At 41.7% G+C, this 22,387-nt stretch overlaps 1 protein-coding gene across 2 annotated transcripts in view; it reads left to right on the forward strand.

The window, feature by feature from the left end:
- The window catches only part of Trank1 (tetratricopeptide repeat and ankyrin repeat containing 1), an 83,111-nt gene that overhangs the window by 1,919 nt on the left and 58,805 nt on the right, over positions 1 to 22,387 (forward strand). For both annotated transcript variants that reach the window (XM_029481802.1, XM_021172715.2), the window contains exon 2: positions 21,617 to 21,743. In XM_029481802.1, the coding sequence (XP_029337662.1) occupies positions 21,617 to 21,743 (127 nt within the window). The remainder of the gene's footprint in view (positions 1 to 21,616; positions 21,744 to 22,387) is intronic.

Here is a 22,387-nt window from a genome sequence, read left to right on the forward strand (position 1 = left end):
GAGAGAGAGAGAGAGAGAGAGAGAGAGAGAGAGAGAGAGAGGGAGGGAGAGAGAGGAGAGAGGAGAGAGGGAAATTTTAGATTGTACATGTGAGAGGAAACAAGATTTGCCTTTCTGAGTCTGGCTAATTTTATTTTACTTGATGATTCCCAAGTTCTACATTCAAATCATGCAGTTTGATTCTTTATGCATGAGTAATTGTGTATATATGCCACATTTTCTTTATCTTCCTCTCTTGATGAGTGTGGAGGCTGATTCTACATCTTGAACACTGAATACTGCAGCAATGAATATGAATGTGCGAGTCTCTGGTTCTTTGGCTTTGGCTCCTTCAGGTCGGTGCCATCGAGTACCTGGTTCATGAGGTAATTCTCCCTCTAGTCTTTTTGAGAGACGTCTGCACTGATTGCTGCAATGGCTGCACCACCAGTTTACAGGGGCACTGCCAGCACATTAAGGGTCCCTCTAACCCCACCCATAACCTTTCCAGTTCTTGTCAAGTATTTTCCTGAAGATACACATTCTGGCCGGAGGGAAATGGGATATCAATGTAGTTTTAATTTGCATTTTCCTGTTGTCTAAGAATGTTGAACGCATTAAACACATTTATCGGCCATTTGTAACTCTGGAGTTTTGGGAGCTAGAGAGGTGACCTAGTGGTTACTCCTGCTTCCTGCTCTAGCAGAGGACCTGGGGTGGTTCCCCAGACTCACCTGGTGGCTCACAATGTCCCTAATTCCACTTTCTGGGCTTCTGGCGCCCTCTCCTGGCCTTCTTGGGCACTGATCACACATGCAGTCCAATTCATATATATGTAGACAAAACACTCATACACATAAAATGAAAATGACTAAGTTTTTAATTTGGGAGTTATTTACTGATTTCTAGATGTCAATTTCTCATCATAACTGTGAAGTTCATGAATGTTGTCTCCCATTCCGTAGGCTGCCTTTTCCCTCTGCTCATTGATTCCTTTGCTGTGCAGATGCTTTTCAATTTCATGCAATCCTAGTTGTCAGTGAGTGCAAGTATATCCTTAGATGTTGGAGCCCTTTTCAGAGAGTCCTTGCCTTTCAGAGGGTCGGGGCTTATGTTAACCTGTGACGTATCTATTTTGAATTGATTTTTTTTTTTCTTTTTCAGACTAAGAGAAGGAGATCTAGTTTCATGGATCTACATGTGAATATACAGTTTCCCCAGTATCATTTGTGCAACTTTTGTTCCCAAAGTACATTCTGACATGTTTTCCAGGAACTAGGTTCCTACAGCTGTGTATGGTGGTTGATGAGGGCCCTGGCTAATCAGTTGGTCTGTGTGTCTGTCTCTGGGCCAGTACCATATTGTTTTGTTACAATGGCTCTGTAATATATTTTAGGTCCAGGTATTGTGATGATATTATGCCACTGTTCATTCTGCTAACAGTTGCTCTGGCTATTCAGGGTCTTTTGTGCTTCCATATAAACCTGTGGTGGATTTTTTTCTGTGAAGTATGTTGGGACTTTGATTAGGATTGCACGGAACCTGTGAGTTGTTTTCAGTATTATTCACTGTTCCTTCCATCTATGGTCATGGGAGGCCTCTCCATCTTCTAGTATTTTCTTCAGAGTTTTGAAGTTTTCATTATAAGAGGTCTTTTACCTCCTTGGTTAAGTTTATTCTTAAGTGTTTTATTTTATAGTTTTGAAGCATTGTGGATGGATTTACCTCCATCCCCCAACCCGGTTTCTTTCTTTGCAAGTTCACTATTGTTATGTAGAAAAGCTACTACGTTTGTATGTTGATTTTTGTATCCTACATTGCTGAGAATATTTATCAGGTATGTGTTTTCAGGCATAGTTTTTAAAAGTATAAGATGATGTTGCTTACAAACAGGATATTATGATTCTTTTTTCCCCCATTTGTGATCTCTCTCTCTCTCTCTCTCCTTATCACTCTAGTTAAGGCTTTGGATACTATATTGAATGCAAGCAGACAGAATGGACAACCTATTATTCCAGATTTTAGAGAAATTATTCTCAATTTCCCCCCACTTAGAATAATATTATAATAGCTTTTATGATATGCAATGTCCATTCTTACTCTTTAGGGCTTTTTAAAAACCAAAATGGACATTGAATTTTATCTAAACTGTTTTCAGCATTGGTTGAGGCAATCATAGGATTTCCAGTGTTAAGTTTGTGTGCTTTTTTTTTTTTTTTAAAGATTTATTTAATGTATGTGAGCACTCTGTCACTGTCTTCAGACACACCAGAAGAGAAAATCGGATCCCATTACAGATGGTTGTGAGCCACCATGTGTGGTTGCTGGGAATTGAATTCAGGATCTCTGAAAGAGCACGCAGTGCTTTTAACCACTGAGCCATCTCTCCAGCATCTTCTGTTGGGTATGTTGAACTGTCCTTGCATTTCTGGGGTGAAACCAACTTGGTTATCTTCTTTTTTTTTTTTTTTTGGTTTTTTGAGAGAGGGTTTCTCTGTGTAGCCCTGGCTGTCCTGGAATTCACACTATAGACCAGGCTGGCCTTGAACTCAGAAATTCACCTGCCTCTGCCTCCCAAGTGATGGGATTAAAGGCATATGCCACCACCGCCCGGCTTGGTTATTGTCCTAAATTATTGGTTCAGTTTGCAAATGTTTTATTGAGAAAGTATGAATCTATGTCAGGGAAATTTGTACCTAGTTTTCTTTGGGTCTTTATCTACTTTTGGAATCAGAGTAATACCAGTTTCATAGAATGAGTTTGGGAGTGTTGCTTCCCTACACAATTTTAGGGAGCAGTTTGAGGAGCATTGGTGTGTTAGCTACCCCTACTGCCCATTTTTTTTTTTTTTGAGACTTGGCTTCTCTGTATAGTACTGGCTGTCCTAGAACCAGACTGGCCTCAAACTCACAGGGATCCACCTGCCTCTGCCTCCCAAGTGATGAGATCAAAGTTGTGAGCCACCACCACCCAGGTGGTATATTAGTCCTTTAAACATTTGGGAAAATTCAGTAGTAAATATGTCCAGTCTTGGATTTTTCTTTGTTGACAGACTCTTAATTAATTGCTGTTTGAATCTCAGTGAACACTATAGATCTTTTTACAATTGCTTATATCTCCTTCATTTTGTCTTGGTAAGTAATCTTTCTGTCCCCAGGAATTTATTTTGTATAGATTTTCAAGTCTTTCGGAGCTGAAAAGTTTAAAGCATTCCCTAATGATCCTTTGGATTTCATTGGTATCCACTATAATATATCCTCTTTAAACTCTAATTTTATTAATTTGAGCTCTTATTTTTTTATATCTGTTAGTATTTGTCTTATGAATTGGAAGTCCCAATATTTGGGGCTTGCTATGTATACATTGTTCTGTCATCTTGATGGATTGTTTCCTCTTTATGCTATGGCCTTCTTTATCTCTTAGACTGATTTTGGCTTGCAGTCTACTTTATTTGACATCAGAATATTCACACTAGCTTATTCATTGCCTCTATTTACTTAGTACATTGAATGTTCTGTGAGTTCTTGAACATTGTGGTTATGGTTATATATATTTTTTCTCTGTCTGAACACTGCATTATCTAGACTTTGTCTTCAATTTCTGATATTCTTCCATCTGCTTACTTTAGTCTCTTGGTGACTCTTTTTACTTGGCTGGAATTTCATTTCTAACATATCCTTTGTTAAAGATTTAGTTTTATTTAATTTTATGTGTACAAGTATTTTGTCTGCATGTATGCATGTGCATCATGCATGTGCCTGGTGCCCACGAAGGTTCATCAGCTCCCCTTGAACTGGAGTTACAGTTAGCTGTGAGCCACCATATCGATGCTGGGAATAGAACCTGGGCCCTCGGCAAGAACAGCGGATGCTCTTAACCACTGAGCAATCTCCAGCCCCACATTTTTGACATTTCTATATTTTTTTAAATCTCAATTTTATTGCTGGGCTTCCCATGCTTGCTGTTTTCTCTTCCTTGTTACTGATTTTGTCACATATGAACTGGGCCTGTCCTTTGCTGTCTGTTTTCTGGAGGGTACTATACTGCTGGAGCCCTGTGAGGCTTGCCTCTTTCTGCTGTGTTCCCCTCAGCTTACCCACCCTTCTCAGATGTCATATCTCCATCTCGGTGATGTCTCCTGCCTTTCTACTCTGTCTTTGGAGTAGGGCATGTTCTTTGTTAACTGGACTTCTCATGTACATGTCACGTGAGTCAGTCCTAATCTCTCATCTTACCCTCAGGTATCCAGGTTGGGTTCTCGAGTCTAAGTATCTTTTGCAGGTCTTTAAATCCTCTAGAAGATGGAGTGAATGTATGTGACATGCCCACTCAGAATAGGATTTCACTACCACAGGCCTAAGGGATTCTAAGTCTTCCTTTTAAGAAAACAAAACAAAACAAAACAACAATGAAAGGCCTCTGCACAGAGCCACATCCACCAAGTTGTATGCATGGAATCAAGGGCTTCATTATAGTCATTTTCTGTTTACAGTGATGCTTACATTTGAATTTTTAAAAAGCTGGTCACCTTCACTCTTAGGACCACAGTCATCTCATGAGGCAAGCATCACCACATGGTTATGGGTGCATCTGGAACCAGACACCTGTTCTCTTAACTTCCTGACCTACAACAGACAGGTCTTGCTGCTGTGGAATTCTTAGCTTCTCTTTGCTGGTTAGTTCTTTTTTCCTGTGCTTGCTATCAAAGACCCATTTCTGTGCCCTCTTGTTGTTTTATCTTTGTTTGTTGGGATGAAATTCACCTTAGCTGCGAAAACAGAGCCTGCGGTGTTCTCTCTGAGGGCAGTAGAGAGATTCTGAGAGCACTCAAGAGCTGAAGTGGGGCTTGAAAGTTGGCTTCTTATTTTTTCTCCTCTTTTCTCAGTAATTATTTGATAGTTTTGAAGCATATACATGTGAATATAATTTTCTAACACAATGCTATATTATGAACTATATTATAATGCTGTATAATGAACTATAGCATATATAAAAATTATTTTTATAGTTTATGTGTGTATATGCACTTTTATACTATATATGTTTAAATTAAGAATTTTTTTACTGGCCATTGTTTTTAATAAGAGTAGGGAACCAGATCCCCTTTGCTTTTCCAGATGGGGAAGTGAAGCTGAAAGTCAGCTCCTTAGCCTCAGAAAGACCAGCTTTCCCGCAGGCTTCCTTAAGAATGCAGAGTACTATAGAAAACACCACATGCAAGAGTGGTGATCTCACACGCGCGCACACACACACGCACATGCATTCTTAGCAAAGAAAATACTTAAGTTACAACCAGAGATCAACAGTGGAGGCAAAGCTGGGGAAACTGTTGAATATAAGGGGGCACTGAGCTAGACAAGCCAGCTGGTGCTTCTGTTACACGGAAACCAAGAATGGTATTCTCTTTATGGGAATGGCACTGACTATCTTCCTTGACCAGATATTTTTCTTGATTTCAAAGCACATAAAATGAATATGACCTTGTTTCCTTCTTTCGTTAAAAACCTGGAAGGGTAAATGACCTTTACCTGTGAGCTCCATCCTTTCCTACTTAGCTAAACTCCATGCACCTGGTGAGCTGGTGGAGCCGTGCATCTTTTGTGCTCAAGGCAAATCCGAGTTTAGCAGCTTCAGCTTTTGAAAGTCAAGTACCATTTATGTAGACTCAGCATTGGGTCTTCTCATCCTTGATGGCAGCACTAAAAGTGGACAGATTTCTAGCCTGAGAAACAGGGAGGATAGCTGGGAGAAAACAAGGCCAAGGGTGCACACACAACACAGCAAACTGGGAGCATCACCTGGCTGTCTTGACTCCTTGTGATAATCCTGTTCAGCAGCTTGTGTCTAATCAGTGATGAGCTCCTCCTTCATGTGCAAAGGTGCTTCCAGGGCCCTCTCCTTTGTAAGTGGCCTGTGCAGCACATAAGCAAAAACTGTGGCTTGTGTGCTGAGGGCAGAGGATAGCCTTCTAGAGTTGGTTCTCTCTTTCCACCATGTGGCTGGGGCTTGGGGATCAAACGCAGGTGCCAGGCTTGGCGTCAAGTATGTTTACCCACTGAGCCATCTCACTGGCCCCAGGAAGTGATCATATACTGCACTTTATTTAAAGAGCCAGTAGTCTGAGAAGACAGTGGATTACTGTCCCAAAGGTTTGTCTACCACCTCATCTTTAGCCAGCAGATTATTGAGGGAAAGAAAACAGGCTTCCAACCATTCCAAAGTTAGTCTTACTCCTCGGATCAGGTCTCTGGCCATGTTTCTGAGATTTTATGTTCCTGCATTATTCTCTCTGTGTAGCAGGGGGAGGATTTGCATGGATTACATCTAGAGTGAAAGTTACTTCGGAACAAACCATTAGCATGTATGGCTAATACATGTATACATAGCATTAGTATGCATGCTGGGCTACAAGTGGATTCTTTCCCATAGAGTATAGTGCAAACATAGTATTATAGACTGTGAAGTGAGCCTGCCACTTGGCCAACCTTGGACAGCTCCTCTGTCCATCAGCACCACCCCTGCCAGAGGGGAAGGGCATACTTAACTGCTAATTTCCAGAGTCTGTTTAACCCTGCACACACTAACCTGGTACTAACTGTGGCTCCTGGACTTTCTCTCCAATATATTCCTTTTTACTTGCTTTAAACTTCTGTTTGACTTTTTGTTTTAAGTCGGGTCTGGTCCTCAGAGATACTTGATGGCTCTGGTTTGGGCTAATAAGGCTCTCACTGAGAAGCTTTGCTGCTGATGAGAGTACATACTTCACACTGGGCACACCTGTGAAGACAGGTGAGTGGAGGTGTGAGCAAGCACTCAGATGATAGCTCCTCAGTCCTCCTAGGGAGAAAAGTGAGAAGTCAGTTTTGAGCTGTATCTGGATAGAGGAAGAGAAATTCAAGCAGGTAGGATGAGAAAGGAAGGAAGGAAGATTCTAGATCAAAGGACCAGATAGTTATTAAGAGTATTGGTCAATGTAAGGGTTTACACTAAAACATCAACAATAATAGTTTATCTTATGCCAGGCTGTGTGTAAACTATGGGCTCTGGAAACCAGCAATGTGTGTCTCTGGGTGTGTGGATGAACACATCTTGTAGCCTGGCTGAACTTTCTGTGTGTCTTAAATAGGTATGGATGCACACTTTTGTGTTTTATTGGATTGGTTTTTTGAGGATCAGCATTTAACTTTGAAGTTCATTATGTTTTTCTAGTCACTGTCACCCTGTGTACACCATGGGATCGTGAGCACAGATTTTGGCTTTAGATTTGAGCTTGTGCCTTTCAAGGAGGATTTCTTCCTGTATGAGCCTGTTTCCTGATCTCTCAAACTGGAATGACTGTACGACTCCTTTATTGATTTTTTTCAGTCATATTCCCCTGGAAATGGCTGAGAAGGGCTTAGTACGGGACTGTCAGGTGAGACATATGCAGCACACTTCTGGTGTCATGGAGCTGCCCTGGATACTCTCATAAAACTAGTGAGCAGAACAAATGCCAGACTGAGGTGCATGCAGAGGCTGTGTGGGCTGCAGAAACTGGAGTCCAGCCATCATGTACTAAGCCATTTCTGTGACTCAGTGATATATTTAGTGATATATATTTAGTGATATATTTGGCACATTCACTTCCTAAAGCAGCAATGATGAGTTACCACAAATTGAGGGACTAAACAGAAGCGTAGTCTCTTGTAATTCAGAACATGCTCCCCATGGCTAGACCTCCTCCTCCATGAAGACCACTACTTTGACTTATTTCTTTACTTTACTTTAGACTATGTATATATGTGTATGTCTGTGTGTGGCTACGTGTACATTAGTGCAGTGCCTATGTAAGTCAGGAGAGTGTGTCAGAGCCCCTGGAGCTGGAGTTCCAGGCAGTTGTGAGCATCCCCATGTGGGTACTCAGAAGTGAACGCAGGTCCTCTGAAAGAGCAGGACGGACTTTTAACCATAGTCCAGGCTCTGCAGCTCCATTTTATTATTTCTTAAATGTATGTATGGACACACACACACACACACACACACACACACACACACACGCGCACGCACCCTTCCTAAGCTCTCTCACTTGTTCTCCAAGTTGCTCTACAAATTGCCTTCTAGTTTGCTTTATTCACTTTAGTGGCATATTTTGACAGCTTTTACACTTTATATAGATGCACCTCTTATTTTTAAATAGCAGTATTGTTCTGCTCTAAGATGCACCACACTTTACATAATTTTCTCTGTAGAACTTTTGCATTTGAATGGCTTTTACAGAGTATCGTACAATGAACAAAGCATATTTGAAGAACAATTTCCCAACAACTGAAAGCTGTGTTCCAAGATTGAACATCAAATGTTTGTGACAGATTTTATCTCGCCATCAGTGTAGATGAGTGTGGTGGCCATACTCTTGCTGACCTTAGTGCTGGTAGCTGCTCCATTGTCCCTTGATGGGCAGGAGCTGGGCTTTCCATGGTCCTGTCTGTCACTTTCCTTATGGTTTTTGCTTTTAGTGCCGCTAGAGTCCCCCTCTCAAAAAACTTGTTTTTGATGCATTAAACCTTTTTTGAATTCTGGTAATTCAGGGATTCGTAAGATATAAACAAGCTATGAAGATACGTCTTCTTCCTCTACTCCCCTCCCTTTCTCCGGGAAGGTTAAGTAGTTTTACTTTTGATGGTCCTTTCTAGATCTTAAAAATATTTTAATTAATTAGTTAGCTTTGTGCTAAGTGTATGTGTGTGTGTGTGTGTGCACGTGTGCATGTGTATGTCGAGGCCAGAGTTGACAGTGGGTGTGTTCTCTAACCACTGTCATTGGACCTGCTGCTCAGTGTACAGCTGAGCAGTTGACCTTCTAGCCAGAGAGCTCCAAGGATCTGCCTGTGTCCAGCTCCCCTGTGCTAGGATTACAGATACTGTGCTGCTATGCCCAGCTCTTTTATGGAGGTGCCTGGAATAGGAACTTAATTTGTCATGCCTGTGTTGTAAGCACTCTAATGACCGAGCCAGAATTTATGTATATATAAACAAATGCATATTTATATTCTTTTTCAGCATTTGCCTACTTATTAATATGTTATTTATTTATCAGTAAAGGGAGCATACTGATCAAAGTATTCTGCACCTGCTCTCTTCAAATATATTTTGAAAATGATCCTATATCAGCACATGGACATCATCTAAAGCACTTTTGTAAAAAAATATTGCATAGTATGTTGTTGTGAAGGGGTGTGATGGCTAATGTTAATTGTCAACTTGACAGAATCTAAGAGATAGGAGATGGGCTTCTGGGTGTGCCTGGGGGGGGGGATTACTTTGTTGCTTAAATTGAGGTTGGAAAACTTGTCCATTGTGGGTGGCACCATCCCCCTGGGTGAGATCATGGCCTGTGTAAATGGAGAAACGGAACTGGGTAGCAGCGTGCAGTTATATCCTCTGTCACATCATTGTGGTGCCATATGACCAATGTGACCAGCTGAGTTCAGTTCCTGTTGCCTTCATTCCTGTCATGACAGACTATGTAACATGAACTGTGAGCTAAAAGAAACCCCTTCTCCTTAAGTAGCGTTTGCCGGCTCCTGCTCTTTAGATTTTAAACAAAGTCCTTGATGGGCATTGCGGTAGGTCCCAGATTAAAGCTGCATATATGCATCACTTAGCTAACAGCATATTTCTCCCTAGAACATTGAAGACAGTTCAAAATGTGTATTTACGTCTTCTCAATGCTTCTCTAAAGAGGGCACCACTGATGTAGCAAAGGGTACTAACTGAAGTGCACTGATTGAATGAACTTTAGAAAATATGTATACCTATGTGACTAACCCCCTTCCACTAGAAAGCTTACTCAATTTTTTTTCTAAACTCACTTTGTTGGCAGGATCTATTTGTTCCTTATGGTCCATAGACCTAAGCTTCCATGTTCTTTCATCTGGAAAGTGCTTTCTTTACTATATTTTAAAAAATTGAAAAATATATATGTGTATGACTTCTGGTCTGTATGCATGTCTATGTCTAGTGCCATGGAGTCCAGAGCAGGGCATCAGGTTTCCCTGGGATCTGGAGTTACAGATGGTTGTGAGGTACCAGGTGGGTTCTGGGAACTGAATCTGGGTTCTCTTGCAAGAGCAGACAGTACTCTTAGCCAGTGAACCATCTCCCCTGCCCCTGGGAACCTATTTCCCATGATTCTCCACTTTCAAGGCCTGCCATAACAGGGCCAGACTTCTTAGGCTTGAAGTTTGCTGCCGTCTCTCTCCTGCCCCGTGGTTTCTCTACTCCTGTAGCTATGGAGATCTGCTTTTTCAGATCCTGTGGCTAGAGAAGGTCCATCCACATCAACACTGTAATATTCCTTTCTTAAGAAAATAAAACAAACAGACCTATGAAGTTTCTTTGGCTGTACGATATATTCACAGTGTTAGTCTGGGGATTAGGTGTGGATATTTTTGGACCATCCATTATTTGCCTTACCACACAGTGTGAAGGGGAAATTTCTTTCCTAGGTTCTACCAAGTCATGATTCATTTCTTTTCAGTTTATTTAAAAGCTACCTTTATCTACAGGGAGCTATTTAATGTCATATATTTATTTCTGGATATTCTGCGATGTTTAATTCACATGCTTACTCTTTTACATGTTAGGACAACTCCAAAAAAATGTAGGCAAGTTTCTATAAATACATTTTAAAATGCTAAAACATATTTTACCTTAATATTTCTTCTATTAAAAATATCTTGGTTGCTCTGGCTTATTTATCTCTTAATGAATCTGAGAGACATTTTATTACTTTATTTATCTATCTTGTCTTGCAAAAGTTGAAAAAAAGTCAGATTTGGGGCTGACAAGATGACTCTGCAGGTAAGGGCAGTATTAAGTTTGGTGACCTGAGTTTGACCCTTAGAAGCACATAGTGAAGGAGAGAACCAAGTCATAAATTGTCCTCTGATCTCTCTGTGTGTGTGAGGCACAGGACTCCCCTCTCCCTGCTCCTACCATAGATAAATAAATGTAATTACCATTCTAAATCAAATTTTGTTAAAATACGTTCATTAATGAAGGAAAATCTGTCATTTTATAATCATGAATTTCCCCAGACAGAAATGCAGGGTATTTTAAAAAGACAAGATTGATAGGTGAGTAAAGTTTATTTTACTTTTTCTATAAGTTAGTCTTGCAAACTCAGATGTTCGTGGATATTTCAAAAGCATTCTCTTTAAAAGCTCCTATAGGAATTACATGTGGATCTTTACTAAATTCAGTATTTTGTTATTCTAGTTTTTCTTTCTTTCAAACCCCATCTCCTCAGGTTGGCTAGACAGAAGTTATTTTAGTCCTGTGTTAATTTCAGCTTGTGAACACCAAGGCACACAGCGACGTCCAGTGAATTCACCTCCCTGGGGCTTCTGCTGCTGCTTTTCTCACACAGTGAGCTGTTCCATTTGTTATCTGGAATTTAATAAAAAGTGGATTTTGAAGTACTGTTTAGTCAAGGGACAAGAGTGAGTCAGGCTGAGTTGAGTCATGTCCCAATCTGAGCATCAGGGGAAATTACCAGCTAAAAACTGACTGCATTGAAAATTCTGCATAGCGACAAGCCAAGTCTGAAACAAACCAATACAATGTTAGGCCTTTCCCCATCCCTCTTGCAAGCAAGCAAGCAAGCAGGCAAGCAAGCAAGCAAGCAGGCAAGCAAGCACCCAAACTGGTTCATGAAATCATGTGAGAACATTTTCTTCATGTTTGCTTTGCAGTGTCAGCGGTGGTTTTATTGAATTGCATTTTGGTTTTGCCAGTCGTTGCTCATCTTTTAAAGGGAATTAGGAAGAAAGAAACTTGGTAGTTTGGAGAAGCTGTGGAGTAACAAACACATTTCTACTTGTAATGCTCTGTGAGCAAAGAGGGCATGCTATATGTATACATATAGAGATGTGGGTACAAAGAGGGCATGCTATATGTATACATATAGAGATGTGGGTACAAAGAGGGCATGCTATATGTATACATACAGAGATGTGGGTACAAAGAGGGCATGCTATATGTATACATACAGAGATGTGGGTAGGTTTCTCAGCATAATTTTTGACACCCTACATTTTATTCCAAAATATGGTTCGGGAAGTTGTTTCAAGAGAACTTAGCCTACACTCATGGGTATTACTTGATCTACATTAAGGCGTGATCGGGATAGAAAGAAGCATGATGTTCATGGTGGCAGTATGACAGTTCAGAGAGCACGGGAATATCCGGCCCTGTGTGTTCTTCATACATTGACCGTACAGGGGTTTAGAGACTAGATTTTCCACCAAGTAAACAGTATTTTGATGTTGCATATGGGTGGGGGGTAGCTCTACCCAGCACTGCACTCCCCAGTAGGACTGTTTGCTCTGATGGAAATAGGTTAGAACACTCTTCTAAAGCAGTAGTGCCACTAGCCATGCAGCCTTGAGCCAGCCGAGATGTTGTTAGAGTGACTGGACAATGGGAGCTTTGTGCTGGAGAGATGGCCCAGACATCAAGAGTGCTTGCTGCTCTGGCAGAGGACCTGGGTTGGATTCCAGCACCCACATGGCAGCTCACATCTGTAATTCCAGCTCCAGGGAATCCAACACTCTTTTCTGATCTCGGGCACTAGGCACATACACAAAGCCAGCGAACAATCTGCACCAGACACATACATACATGAAGGCAAACACTCATATAAAAAAATACATCTTTAAAAAAAAGAATAGGTGCTTTGATTGTAGTTTATCCAATTTGAATTATATTGTCAGTATCTATATCTGGTTAGTGGTGCCATATTGTACAAGCTGTTCTTAGGACAGCATCGTATCTAGTAGTTAGGTAGAATGGCAGTAGTCAGCAGAGGAATTCTGCTGTTAACGTTAAGAAATAGCTCGGCCATCAGGACACTGGCTCATTTGGAGACACTTTGCTGTTGGAAACTTACAGCTCCTGTCAAGCTCCTCTCTGAAAAGCTACCATTCAGACACGGAATGGTACTGACCCTCCCCTCCCCTCTGCGATTCCTAGTTCTCACCAGTGAGAGACAGGAAGTCTCCTTGGGGGACTTTGGGAAATTTTTACTTATTTATAAATGTTGAGCGGTGACAGAGAGCCAGGTAGCTCTTCTCATCCCCTTCTTCCTGCCTTTAGGGAAATGCCTAGAGTTTCAGCGGCCATCTTCATCCTCAAGAGGACAAGTGTGATGGCATACACAAAGCCAGTGTGTTTAGGATGATGTCATAGAAAGAGAAGGTGGTGTGCTCTTCCTGCCCTGCTTCTGATTATGAGAGAAAAAATTACCCCTCCTGATTCAAACACCGTCATGTATTCTGGGAGCCAGATGCATCCTAATGCTGCACATTCATAAATATAAGTCCAGAACGTCTACAAGTCTCGGATCAATGCCTCCTGCCCACAGTCCTGTCATTCTCTGGGCTCTTCTCTTCCTTTGAGGTATATATTTTTCAGTGCAGAAGCACATTTGGGGCCATGCATCTATTTAACTCAGTATTTAGGCTTATAGCCTTACTTCCACATTATCTGAAGTAGCAGACAACTCCTCTTTGGAAACTTAGAAAAGTCATTTTAAAAAGATCCAGCTTCAGGGCTGGGGAGACGGCTTACGAGGCGCAGTGCTTGCACTGCAAGCATCAGACCCACCCCAGAACCCATCTAAACATCCAGCCCCAGTGCTGGTGTTTGTGATCCTAGTCTCAGGGAGGCCGAGATGGATGGATCCATGGGACTTGCTGGCCAGCCAGGCTAGCTGAAGTTGTAAGACGCAGGCCAATAAGAGACCATGTCTCAATAAAATAAAGTAAAATAAAATAAAATAAACAAAGTGGACAGAATCTGAGGAATAACACCCAAGACTGTCTTCTGATACATACATGAATAGACACCTATGCTTGTGCACATGAACATGTGTACACCTTACCCCTCTTCCCCACAAATCCCCATTGTCTCAGAGTCCTTCAAAACAGCCTTTTAGGTGTCAGGGCTCTATACTCAGTGCTGAACCAGTTTCTGGCAGGGAGATACAATTTGCTCCTCAGACCCTTGGCGATTAGAGTGGAGCTAGCTTCACTTAATGCAGAGGGGCTTGGCAATGGAAGTAGACAGCAGAAGCAAAATTGGGCTCCACTAATCAGGAGTAGCTACTTTAAAGAGTACATGAACACCTCATTTCAGCCAAGTGGACGGAGTGTTAGCTTTCTACATTCTACACATTGTTATTGAGCACCAGCTTTCACGTTTCACATTCCATAAAAGTTTAATCTACTTTTAGGTTTTAATTTTAAAATCATATGCTGTCATCATGTTATCTAACAAAGCAGAATATAATGAGATCTCCCAAGGCATTTATTAGAAATAAGTGTCTTTAGAAAATTTATTTTCTGAGCTGTCTAATGGCTGGTGTGAATGACAGGTGTTAAGTGCCTGTGCAGACTACACTCTTCTCTCTGTTTAGTAGTGATAATGTTTGCTGACAAAAATAACTAACACAGGGCAGATATACTGTCATCTAGTAATTGCTTATTAAAAACAACACAAAGGCATGTTCTTACCTAAAAAAAAAAAATCCAACAATAACAACAACAACGCCCAACATAGCCCAGTGGTTGGGTCAGTTATAAACTTTAAAAGAGGAGCTTCATATGGCCAACATACTCAGGAAAAGACTCACAGTATCAGGCATCAGGAAAATGCAGCTTAACACTACAAGCTACCACCTTGGGATAAATTAAAGATTGATAATACCTAGCATCAAAATTTTGTTGGCAATTTATGTTTCTAATATTTGCCTATTGAGTATAGATTGAGTCAACTTGGAAAACAGGCAGTATTTATGAAAACTAAACAGTGCATTTAATGCCCCCCCCCCCATGACCCAGTGAGTATACTTCCTGGAAGGCCCTCACAAAGTCAGACTTATCTATTGAAAGACACATACAAAAAAAAACCTATAAAAACTTAATAGGTATCTCATATTTCCTGGTGGTGTGTATTATCTGGTGAAAAATACACCTATTGTATAATGTGCTCATTTTAATGATCAAGGAAGGTATATATTGGATACTGTAAGCCCTAGTATGTTTTAGCTGCTGTCTTGGTCAGTGGGGCAGGATTCCATTGCTCAGAAACAATTAGTACCTTTCTGCCCTCTCTTTCCTGAGGTTCATGTCCTTCAGCACTACCAGAGATGAGGGAGGCTTGCTATCCTGTCAGCCTCTGGGTTTCTTGATATACCATAGTGTACAAAAAGAAATAAATACCTTTTAAATAGAAATACACTTCAAGAAAATATTCTTTTACTCTGTACTAGTATTTTCTCCGGACATGTGTTTTTATTACTATATTTTTGCAAAAAAAAAAAACCCCAAAACCAAAAATTGAATGTAAAATAAATGGAGTATAGTGGCATATTCTATAATCTACATTCAGAAGGTGGAGGCTGGGAGGATCTACAGTTGAAGGAGCTAAGTTACAAAGCAAGAGCCTGTCTCAAAATACCAAGGCTGGAGCTGCAAGCTCAGTGCTAGAGTGTTTGTTTAGCTTGCTTAGTACCCTGAGTTTGAGCACTGTGAAGCAAACCCACACACCACAGCTACATACACGCATATACATATACATACATATACACACATTTACACCACACCTACATACACATGTATACATATACATACACACACATACATACCACACCTACATACACACATATACACACACATATGCATTACCTCCCCCCCAAATTTACCATCTTACCTTTTAATTTTGAGACTTGATCTCACTGCACTCATCTTGTCAAGTTGACCCAGGGAATGTTTTCATTTGCAAATCTGAACCTCCATTTCCCTAACACAACTTTCCATTTTTCCTTTTCCTTATTCCAGGCAACCTCATTTTGCTTTCTGTGTCCGTGAAATTGACTTCAATGGTAACCTACAGAAGTGAAATCATACATTGTATGTCTCCTTGTGTCTGATTCATATCATCACATAAGGTTCATCCATGAGAATACATACATCAGAATGGCATCCTTTTAAAGGCTAACATTACACTGTACATATCTCATACATTTGTTCATCTGCTCATCAGTGGATAAAAATTCGTTTTAAAAAACGTTTATTTTTCTTTTATCTGTGTGGTGTATGTCTGCTTAGATGTCTGTACACTAGAGAAATGCTGGGTCAGAGAGACCGGAGGGCTTCTCGAGGCTAAACAAGTTGTGGCAACTGCCATCTGAAATTTCTCTCAGAGATAGACTAGGACAGTGTAGGCAGGACTGTGTTGCCACAGGTGCTTAAAGGTTAATGCAGAGTCTCTGACCACACAGGGAAATATGCGGTACCAAGTGATCCTGAGCAGAGCTTTGTCTCCCAGCTGGCTAACAAAACCAGGCTTCCATTGAGAAGGAATGTCTACCCCTCTGACTTGATAGGTAGTGGCTTGTCTCTTATTTAAGACAAGCCACTCTGAGAGCAGAGTTCTGCTTAATAATCTTTGGCATCCTGAATTCCCAGATTTTCCGGCTGGTTGAAGTGACACAGGCTAATACCTGTGCTTCTTGCATGGCAGAGACCAGAGACTCATTTTTGGTCACAAAGCCAAACTATTAAGGCATAGGACAAGGTGAGAAGGTAAGGTCATCCAGTTTTTATTGTTGATTCAGGGATCCATAATAAAGTTCTGTCTAAATAGACCCTGGCTTGATAGGGATCATAGAACTTCCAGTCTGCATGGACAGCCACAGTAGGCTAGTTTAGAACTATTCCTGTGTTCTTTCCCATGGACCCACTCTATGACAGATGATACAGAAAGACTAAGAAAATCAAATACTGTGTGAGGCACACAGAGGGAAAAGATCAAATCAAGATTTCAGAGTACCAAAATGATTGCTTTTGTCTAAAAGAACTAGTTCACAAAATGTTCAAAAATGATTTATGTATTTTTACGTGTATGGGTGTTTTGCTTGTATGTATGTCAGCACACAATGTGTGGGCAGTGCCAGCAGAGGGCAGAAGGTGGTGTTAGGTCTGCTGAAACTGGAGTTTCAGACAATTGTGAGCTGCTGTGTGGATGCTGGCTCTTAACCCTGAGCCATCTCTCCAGCCCAACAAAATATTTGTATTATCAATTTCTTGTCGTCATCATCATTTTATAAAGAGCCAAAGAATCCTATCTATTATCCTGGCCTTGGACGTCCTAGAGCAGAGACTCAGGAAGTTGCCTAGTAAGAAACCTTTTGAGACTGGTCTGAGGTCCTAGCTTCTGCTGTAGTAGCCTCAGGACAAACTATTCCAGGTTCTTTCCCTTTGACGTGATACATGGAGATAATCAGGGTTTGGGCAGGACTGTCTTCAGCATTTGCCCACAAAGCACCTAGAGCTCCCTGTAGGCTTCTGTGAGAGCATTCCCAACTGCTGCTGTACGGGACTGTCAGCGTACTGAAGAAACATTTGTGCTTGGGTCAGCTGTATCCTCACACTCCATTTAGTGACATCTGTGGTGTGATTATCAAGGTCATACATCGTAAAGTATTGAGAATTGAGGGGAAAAACTCGAGGAAAACTCAAGTCCTACTTAATCTCAGTGGTGTGGCAAAATGGTAATTTTGTCATATTTTTAACACATTAGCCATTGAAAATTTAATTTGGGATCATATGACCTCATGTATCCTGTATTTTTCCTTTATTAAATGGAAACTTGTTAAACATGGGTAACAAGTTACGAACTATGAAACATTTAGGATTATTTCCATTTTTTCACTGTGGTGAACATCCATGAGGCTATTTCCCCTGTAAACAATTCCCTCAAATTTGAAATAACTTTCTCCCTATTGTGTAACCTAGCCTGGCCTCCAGCTCAATCTCCTGCATTGGCATCTAGAATGCTGGCTGATAACAACCAGACGGGTTGGCCTTGGCCAGCAGTAGAAAGATATTTGTGAAGGACAGGCATTGACCCTCTGTCGGGTGTTGTGGGGGTTTTCATGTTCAAGCTCTCTGGTAACATTTGTTGGGCAAATGGCTGTCAGTATTTGGAAGAGAAATATATCCATTTGCTCCCTAAATCAGTTCTTGATATTTTCTCATGTGTTCCTTAGTCACTTCTGTATAAATGCACAGAGTGAGAAATGTGGGTGGAGTTTTGTGGTCTGATTTGTATGGGAGCCACAGGCCTCATTTTCATAACCTTCTACCTAAGGACTAAGTGGGGTCAGGAAATCTCATTCCTAGCCAGCTCCCGTGTGCCTAAACTAAGCCATCATACCTGCTTGGTGCTGCTCCTTCCTCCAACTCCTGACAAGACTTGAAATGATAATGGTAACATGAACTATTACATGTCCAGGGATTGATTTGGCTGACAAGAAAGTCCACAGACTTGATATCTCCAAAGATCCATGGCTTGGGTGGATGCCTGTCTGTATTCTTGTCGTTATCCAATACTTTCCCCACTGCTTTGCCTTCATTATTGCCGTAATGGAAGGGGCTTCTCTTTTGATCCTTGCTTTCCCCTACCTCCTTGCTAGTTGCTTCTTAAGGCTTTCTCAGGCCTCTCCTCTCCTGTCTTGGCTCAACATAATTGGAGTCCCTGTCATGTAGCCAGGCTGTCAGACCGTTTTCTTCAACCTTTGAGACAAACACGAGATGTTGATATGTATGTACCCTTCCTGTGTCTGGTGTTCAAATGCTCTTCCACAGCTATTTAAATGATCTTGTACATGCTAGATCATAGAGTGGCAACAGCAGAAGAGACTGTGATTGGAAAGAGGAAGGGATATGAGCAACTTTTGGGCTAGTACTTCCAGGCTTGTTTTATAGTTTGAGGAGGAAGGGTCTGGAAAGGCTGTGCCCCCATTTCCTTATCATGTACACATGAGGTCTTTAGAACTACAGTGCCTTTCTGTGTCAGTATGTGATGAGGGTAAAGAAGGACTGCTGACTGAATTTTACTTGTCCTAATCTGCATAGAATCTAGGTTAGAAATTTGGAGTTGTTCAGATCTGGGATAAAAAAATGGACAACATCACCCACAGATCCTTGGGCAAGTAACTTGAATGTCCTTGAGTTGTTTTCTTATGTGAACAGTTGGAACAATACCTCCTTGTGGGCTGTGGTGGCACCTGCCAGGTCTATACTGACCTGTGCCTGGAAGCAGTTCCTTGGTGGTCACTAACACTGAACAAATGGAATGTTCTTGTCACGAGGAAAATGAGAAAGGACAGGTCTTCTCAGATGTCTCTCTGTGGCAGAAGGTGTGACAGGGTGTGCCCTTTCAAGGTGGGTGGAGTTAGAATAAATGAACTGCTTCTGTGGACGCCACAAAACAAGCTTGAGAGTGACCATACCCGACACTAGCAGGGGAGCCAGCCTTCCACTTTCTACGGGGAAGACCTAATTGTTCATCTGTTTAAAGAGTCTGGCCCCCAGGTTCTTAAGACTATGAACTTCTCTTTGGTCATCTGAAAGTGTAATGAAGCCTTCCAGATTCTTCTGCACTTACATACGTTGTGGGTAAGTGCTCAGCTTTTCTGGCCTTTGTTTTCTCTTTTGACTAAACAAGGCCTTTGTTTTACATTCTCTCCACATTTCTTATCACCTGGTTTCTGTTTCCTTCCTCATACCAGTTCCTATTTGTCATCCTTAGTACAGAAAGTCAAGGAGTGTGATTGGAACAGGGAACTGGAAAATGAAACCAAACAGAACTTACCCTCCCACCCAGTTAAAGGATGCGAGTTCCTGGGGTGGCTGGACCCCAAAGCTCTTCATTGTCATTGCTGTCATCTTGTTGATTGTTTCTGCCATTCATCCCTGGCCACAGGCATACCACAGGCTCTCTAAGGCTCACTGGACTTTCCTTGACTCTTCAGTTTGGAAGACCTGTTTTCAAACCTAGTAGTATTATGTGACAGGGTTAGAGGTTATTGGGAATGCTACAGAACCCTTATCTCTATAGGTTATAACTACCAATATAGTCTGAATTATCACTCAAAACTGAGAAAAGAATTATGAATGTATTAAAATATTGGGGGACTAACAAGGGGAAGGACAGGAACCAAGCAGAGTAAGACAGAGGGGTGTAGGGGAAGGCAGTGGGAAGGAGAAGAACAAATGAGAGCAAATAGTGACACGTACATAGGTAGTATATGAAATCTATAACTTGATAAGATCATCTAAAATATTAATTGCAAAAGTTCATTTCTCATGGAAATAAAGATTAGAGTAGCAATAATAGATGAATGAAGGTATAAAAATAATTGTATCTATCAAAATAAATAATCATGTAAGAAATTTGCTTTTGGAAATCTTGCTTGCTTCTGAATCAATTTTATGATGCTAAAAGCACATGGTGGCCAGCATAATTGCTATATTAATTTCCTGTGACATATTACTACACACTAGTGTTTTAAGACTACAGATTTATTCTCTTATGGTTCTGGAGCCCAGAGGTCTGGGGTTAGTAGGGCTGCTGCTTTCCTGGGTGGAGGAGGGCGGGAGAGCTCTGAGAGGAAGCAATGTGTTTCTCCTACAGGTAGGAGTCATTGTGCAGTGGAGGTCTCCCTCTTCCAAAGCCTTTTCCATTTCGCGAGTGATATTCTAGGATTGGCTTTTCTTCCCCTTTCTCTTTGCTAACTCTCTGCTGCTGACCTCCCCGTGCCTCCTGTGTGTTTCTGGGCTGTATCCTTTCACTCGAGAAGATGGTTGTGCAGTTAATGAAGGCAGACATGCAGAAGGTTGACAGTGGGAAAGGTAACAGAGATGGCTTTTGCTGTTCTTTGTTGTTGTTGTTGTTATTTTATAAGAAATGGATATATATGCCTAGTGACTTGTTGGTTTCACACTTTTAAAATGAAAAGGAAGTCCCAAGTCTTGTTTTCTCCCTCTGTGCATCTAACATTCCAGTGGCACTTGAACTTCCCTTGATAGTGTGGTGTGTTTGGGACTTCTTTCTTCTTTCAGCCTGCTCCTAGCATTTCCCTTGCTGCCATGTATGTTCTGGGGGAAGGCATGAGTGGCCCTTGCCCCACCATGCCTCAGAGGGGCCCTCCTTACAAGCAGGAGTTAGAAGCTAGTGCCTCGTTCACCCAGAGCCTTTGTCTTCCCTTTGGCCCACACAATGGGTACAATACCCTGGAATTCCCTGCCTATAGAGCCTGCCTCCAAGCCTGCAGAGCCCACTTCTACAACCAGCTTCCAGGAGACTGTGTAATCATGGATCCTGAGAGGATATGGCGTGTATGTGGAATGGGCCATGCCACATCTGCATTTTTTGAAGTCTTGGCAGGAATGCCATCCCATCCCCATCTTCATGCTTTACTTTTTCTCCAGTGTAATTTTACATTTCCTCTCTACAAATATAAAAATATTTGTATTGATTGGTGTGGGAGATGGAATTAAGATGTTGAAACCATTTGTCAATTAAAAAAGTGTGAGCAGAATATTTGGGAGCAAGAAACATAGGTTTGTACATTGTAAATGGTCCCGTCTTTTTAGGGGGTTAAGAAGACAGATTGTATATGCATATCAGAGATTTCCTGCTAACCGCTCTGCCTGGTGACAGTGGGTCAGTTCCAGAGTCAGGCCCTTGAGGACTGTGCCTTTGCAGAATGATGGCTTTATTGATGGCTGGTTTGTTCTTGCTCACAGGACTCCTCCTCGGGAACTGGCTATGCTGCTGTGCAACAAATCCAATGCATTTTACAGCCTTGGGAAATGGAACGAGGCTTTTCTTGCTGCCAAGGAGTGTCTCCAATGGGACCCAACCTATGTGAAGGTATGGGAGGGTGGCTGCTTCCCTCTTCCCTCCTTGTCAAAGTGGATATTCTAGAAATGCTTCCCCTTGAATGCACTTGCTCTTCCGAGGTCCACTGGCTGGGGGAGCCTTCCCTCCAGAGGAGTTAAGAGCAGGATAGTGAGTGTTGACACATGCTGCTGGGAGAGTGGCACCTGACTGCCTGGTAGCTGGAGCTCAGTGAGAGGTGGGAGGAGCTCACTTAGACCTGAAGTAGTTAAACAAAGATGCAGCTTCATCTGTAGGTGGCCTTTGCTATCAGCAAGCTTTAGTTCAGATGGCCGTTCAGTAGAAATCAAACCCCTTTAGGGGAACAGGGAAGTTTGGGAGGCCAGAAAGACCCTGTAAGGCTGTAAACAAAGGTCAGTAAATGGTGTGTGTGTGTGTGTGTGTGTTTCTTTAGACCTGCCTGGGACTCACTATATAGACTAGATTAGCCTTGACCTCAAAGAGATCAAGATGCCTGTCTCTGCCTCCTGGGTGCTGGGATTAAAGGCATGCACCACCAATCTTCCTGGTCTGGCAAGCACTGCTGCTTTCTCATCTGAAACGTCCCGAATGCCCACCCTGTAAGGCATTGGTGTTTCAGGACACACAAGAGGAGTGAGAGACATCGTCTCAGACCT

This window comes from Mus caroli, chromosome 9 (genome assembly GCF_900094665.2).
Source record: "Mus caroli chromosome 9, CAROLI_EIJ_v1.1, whole genome shotgun sequence".
In the NCBI taxonomy this organism is placed as follows: Eukaryota; Metazoa; Chordata; class Mammalia; order Rodentia; family Muridae; genus Mus; species Mus caroli.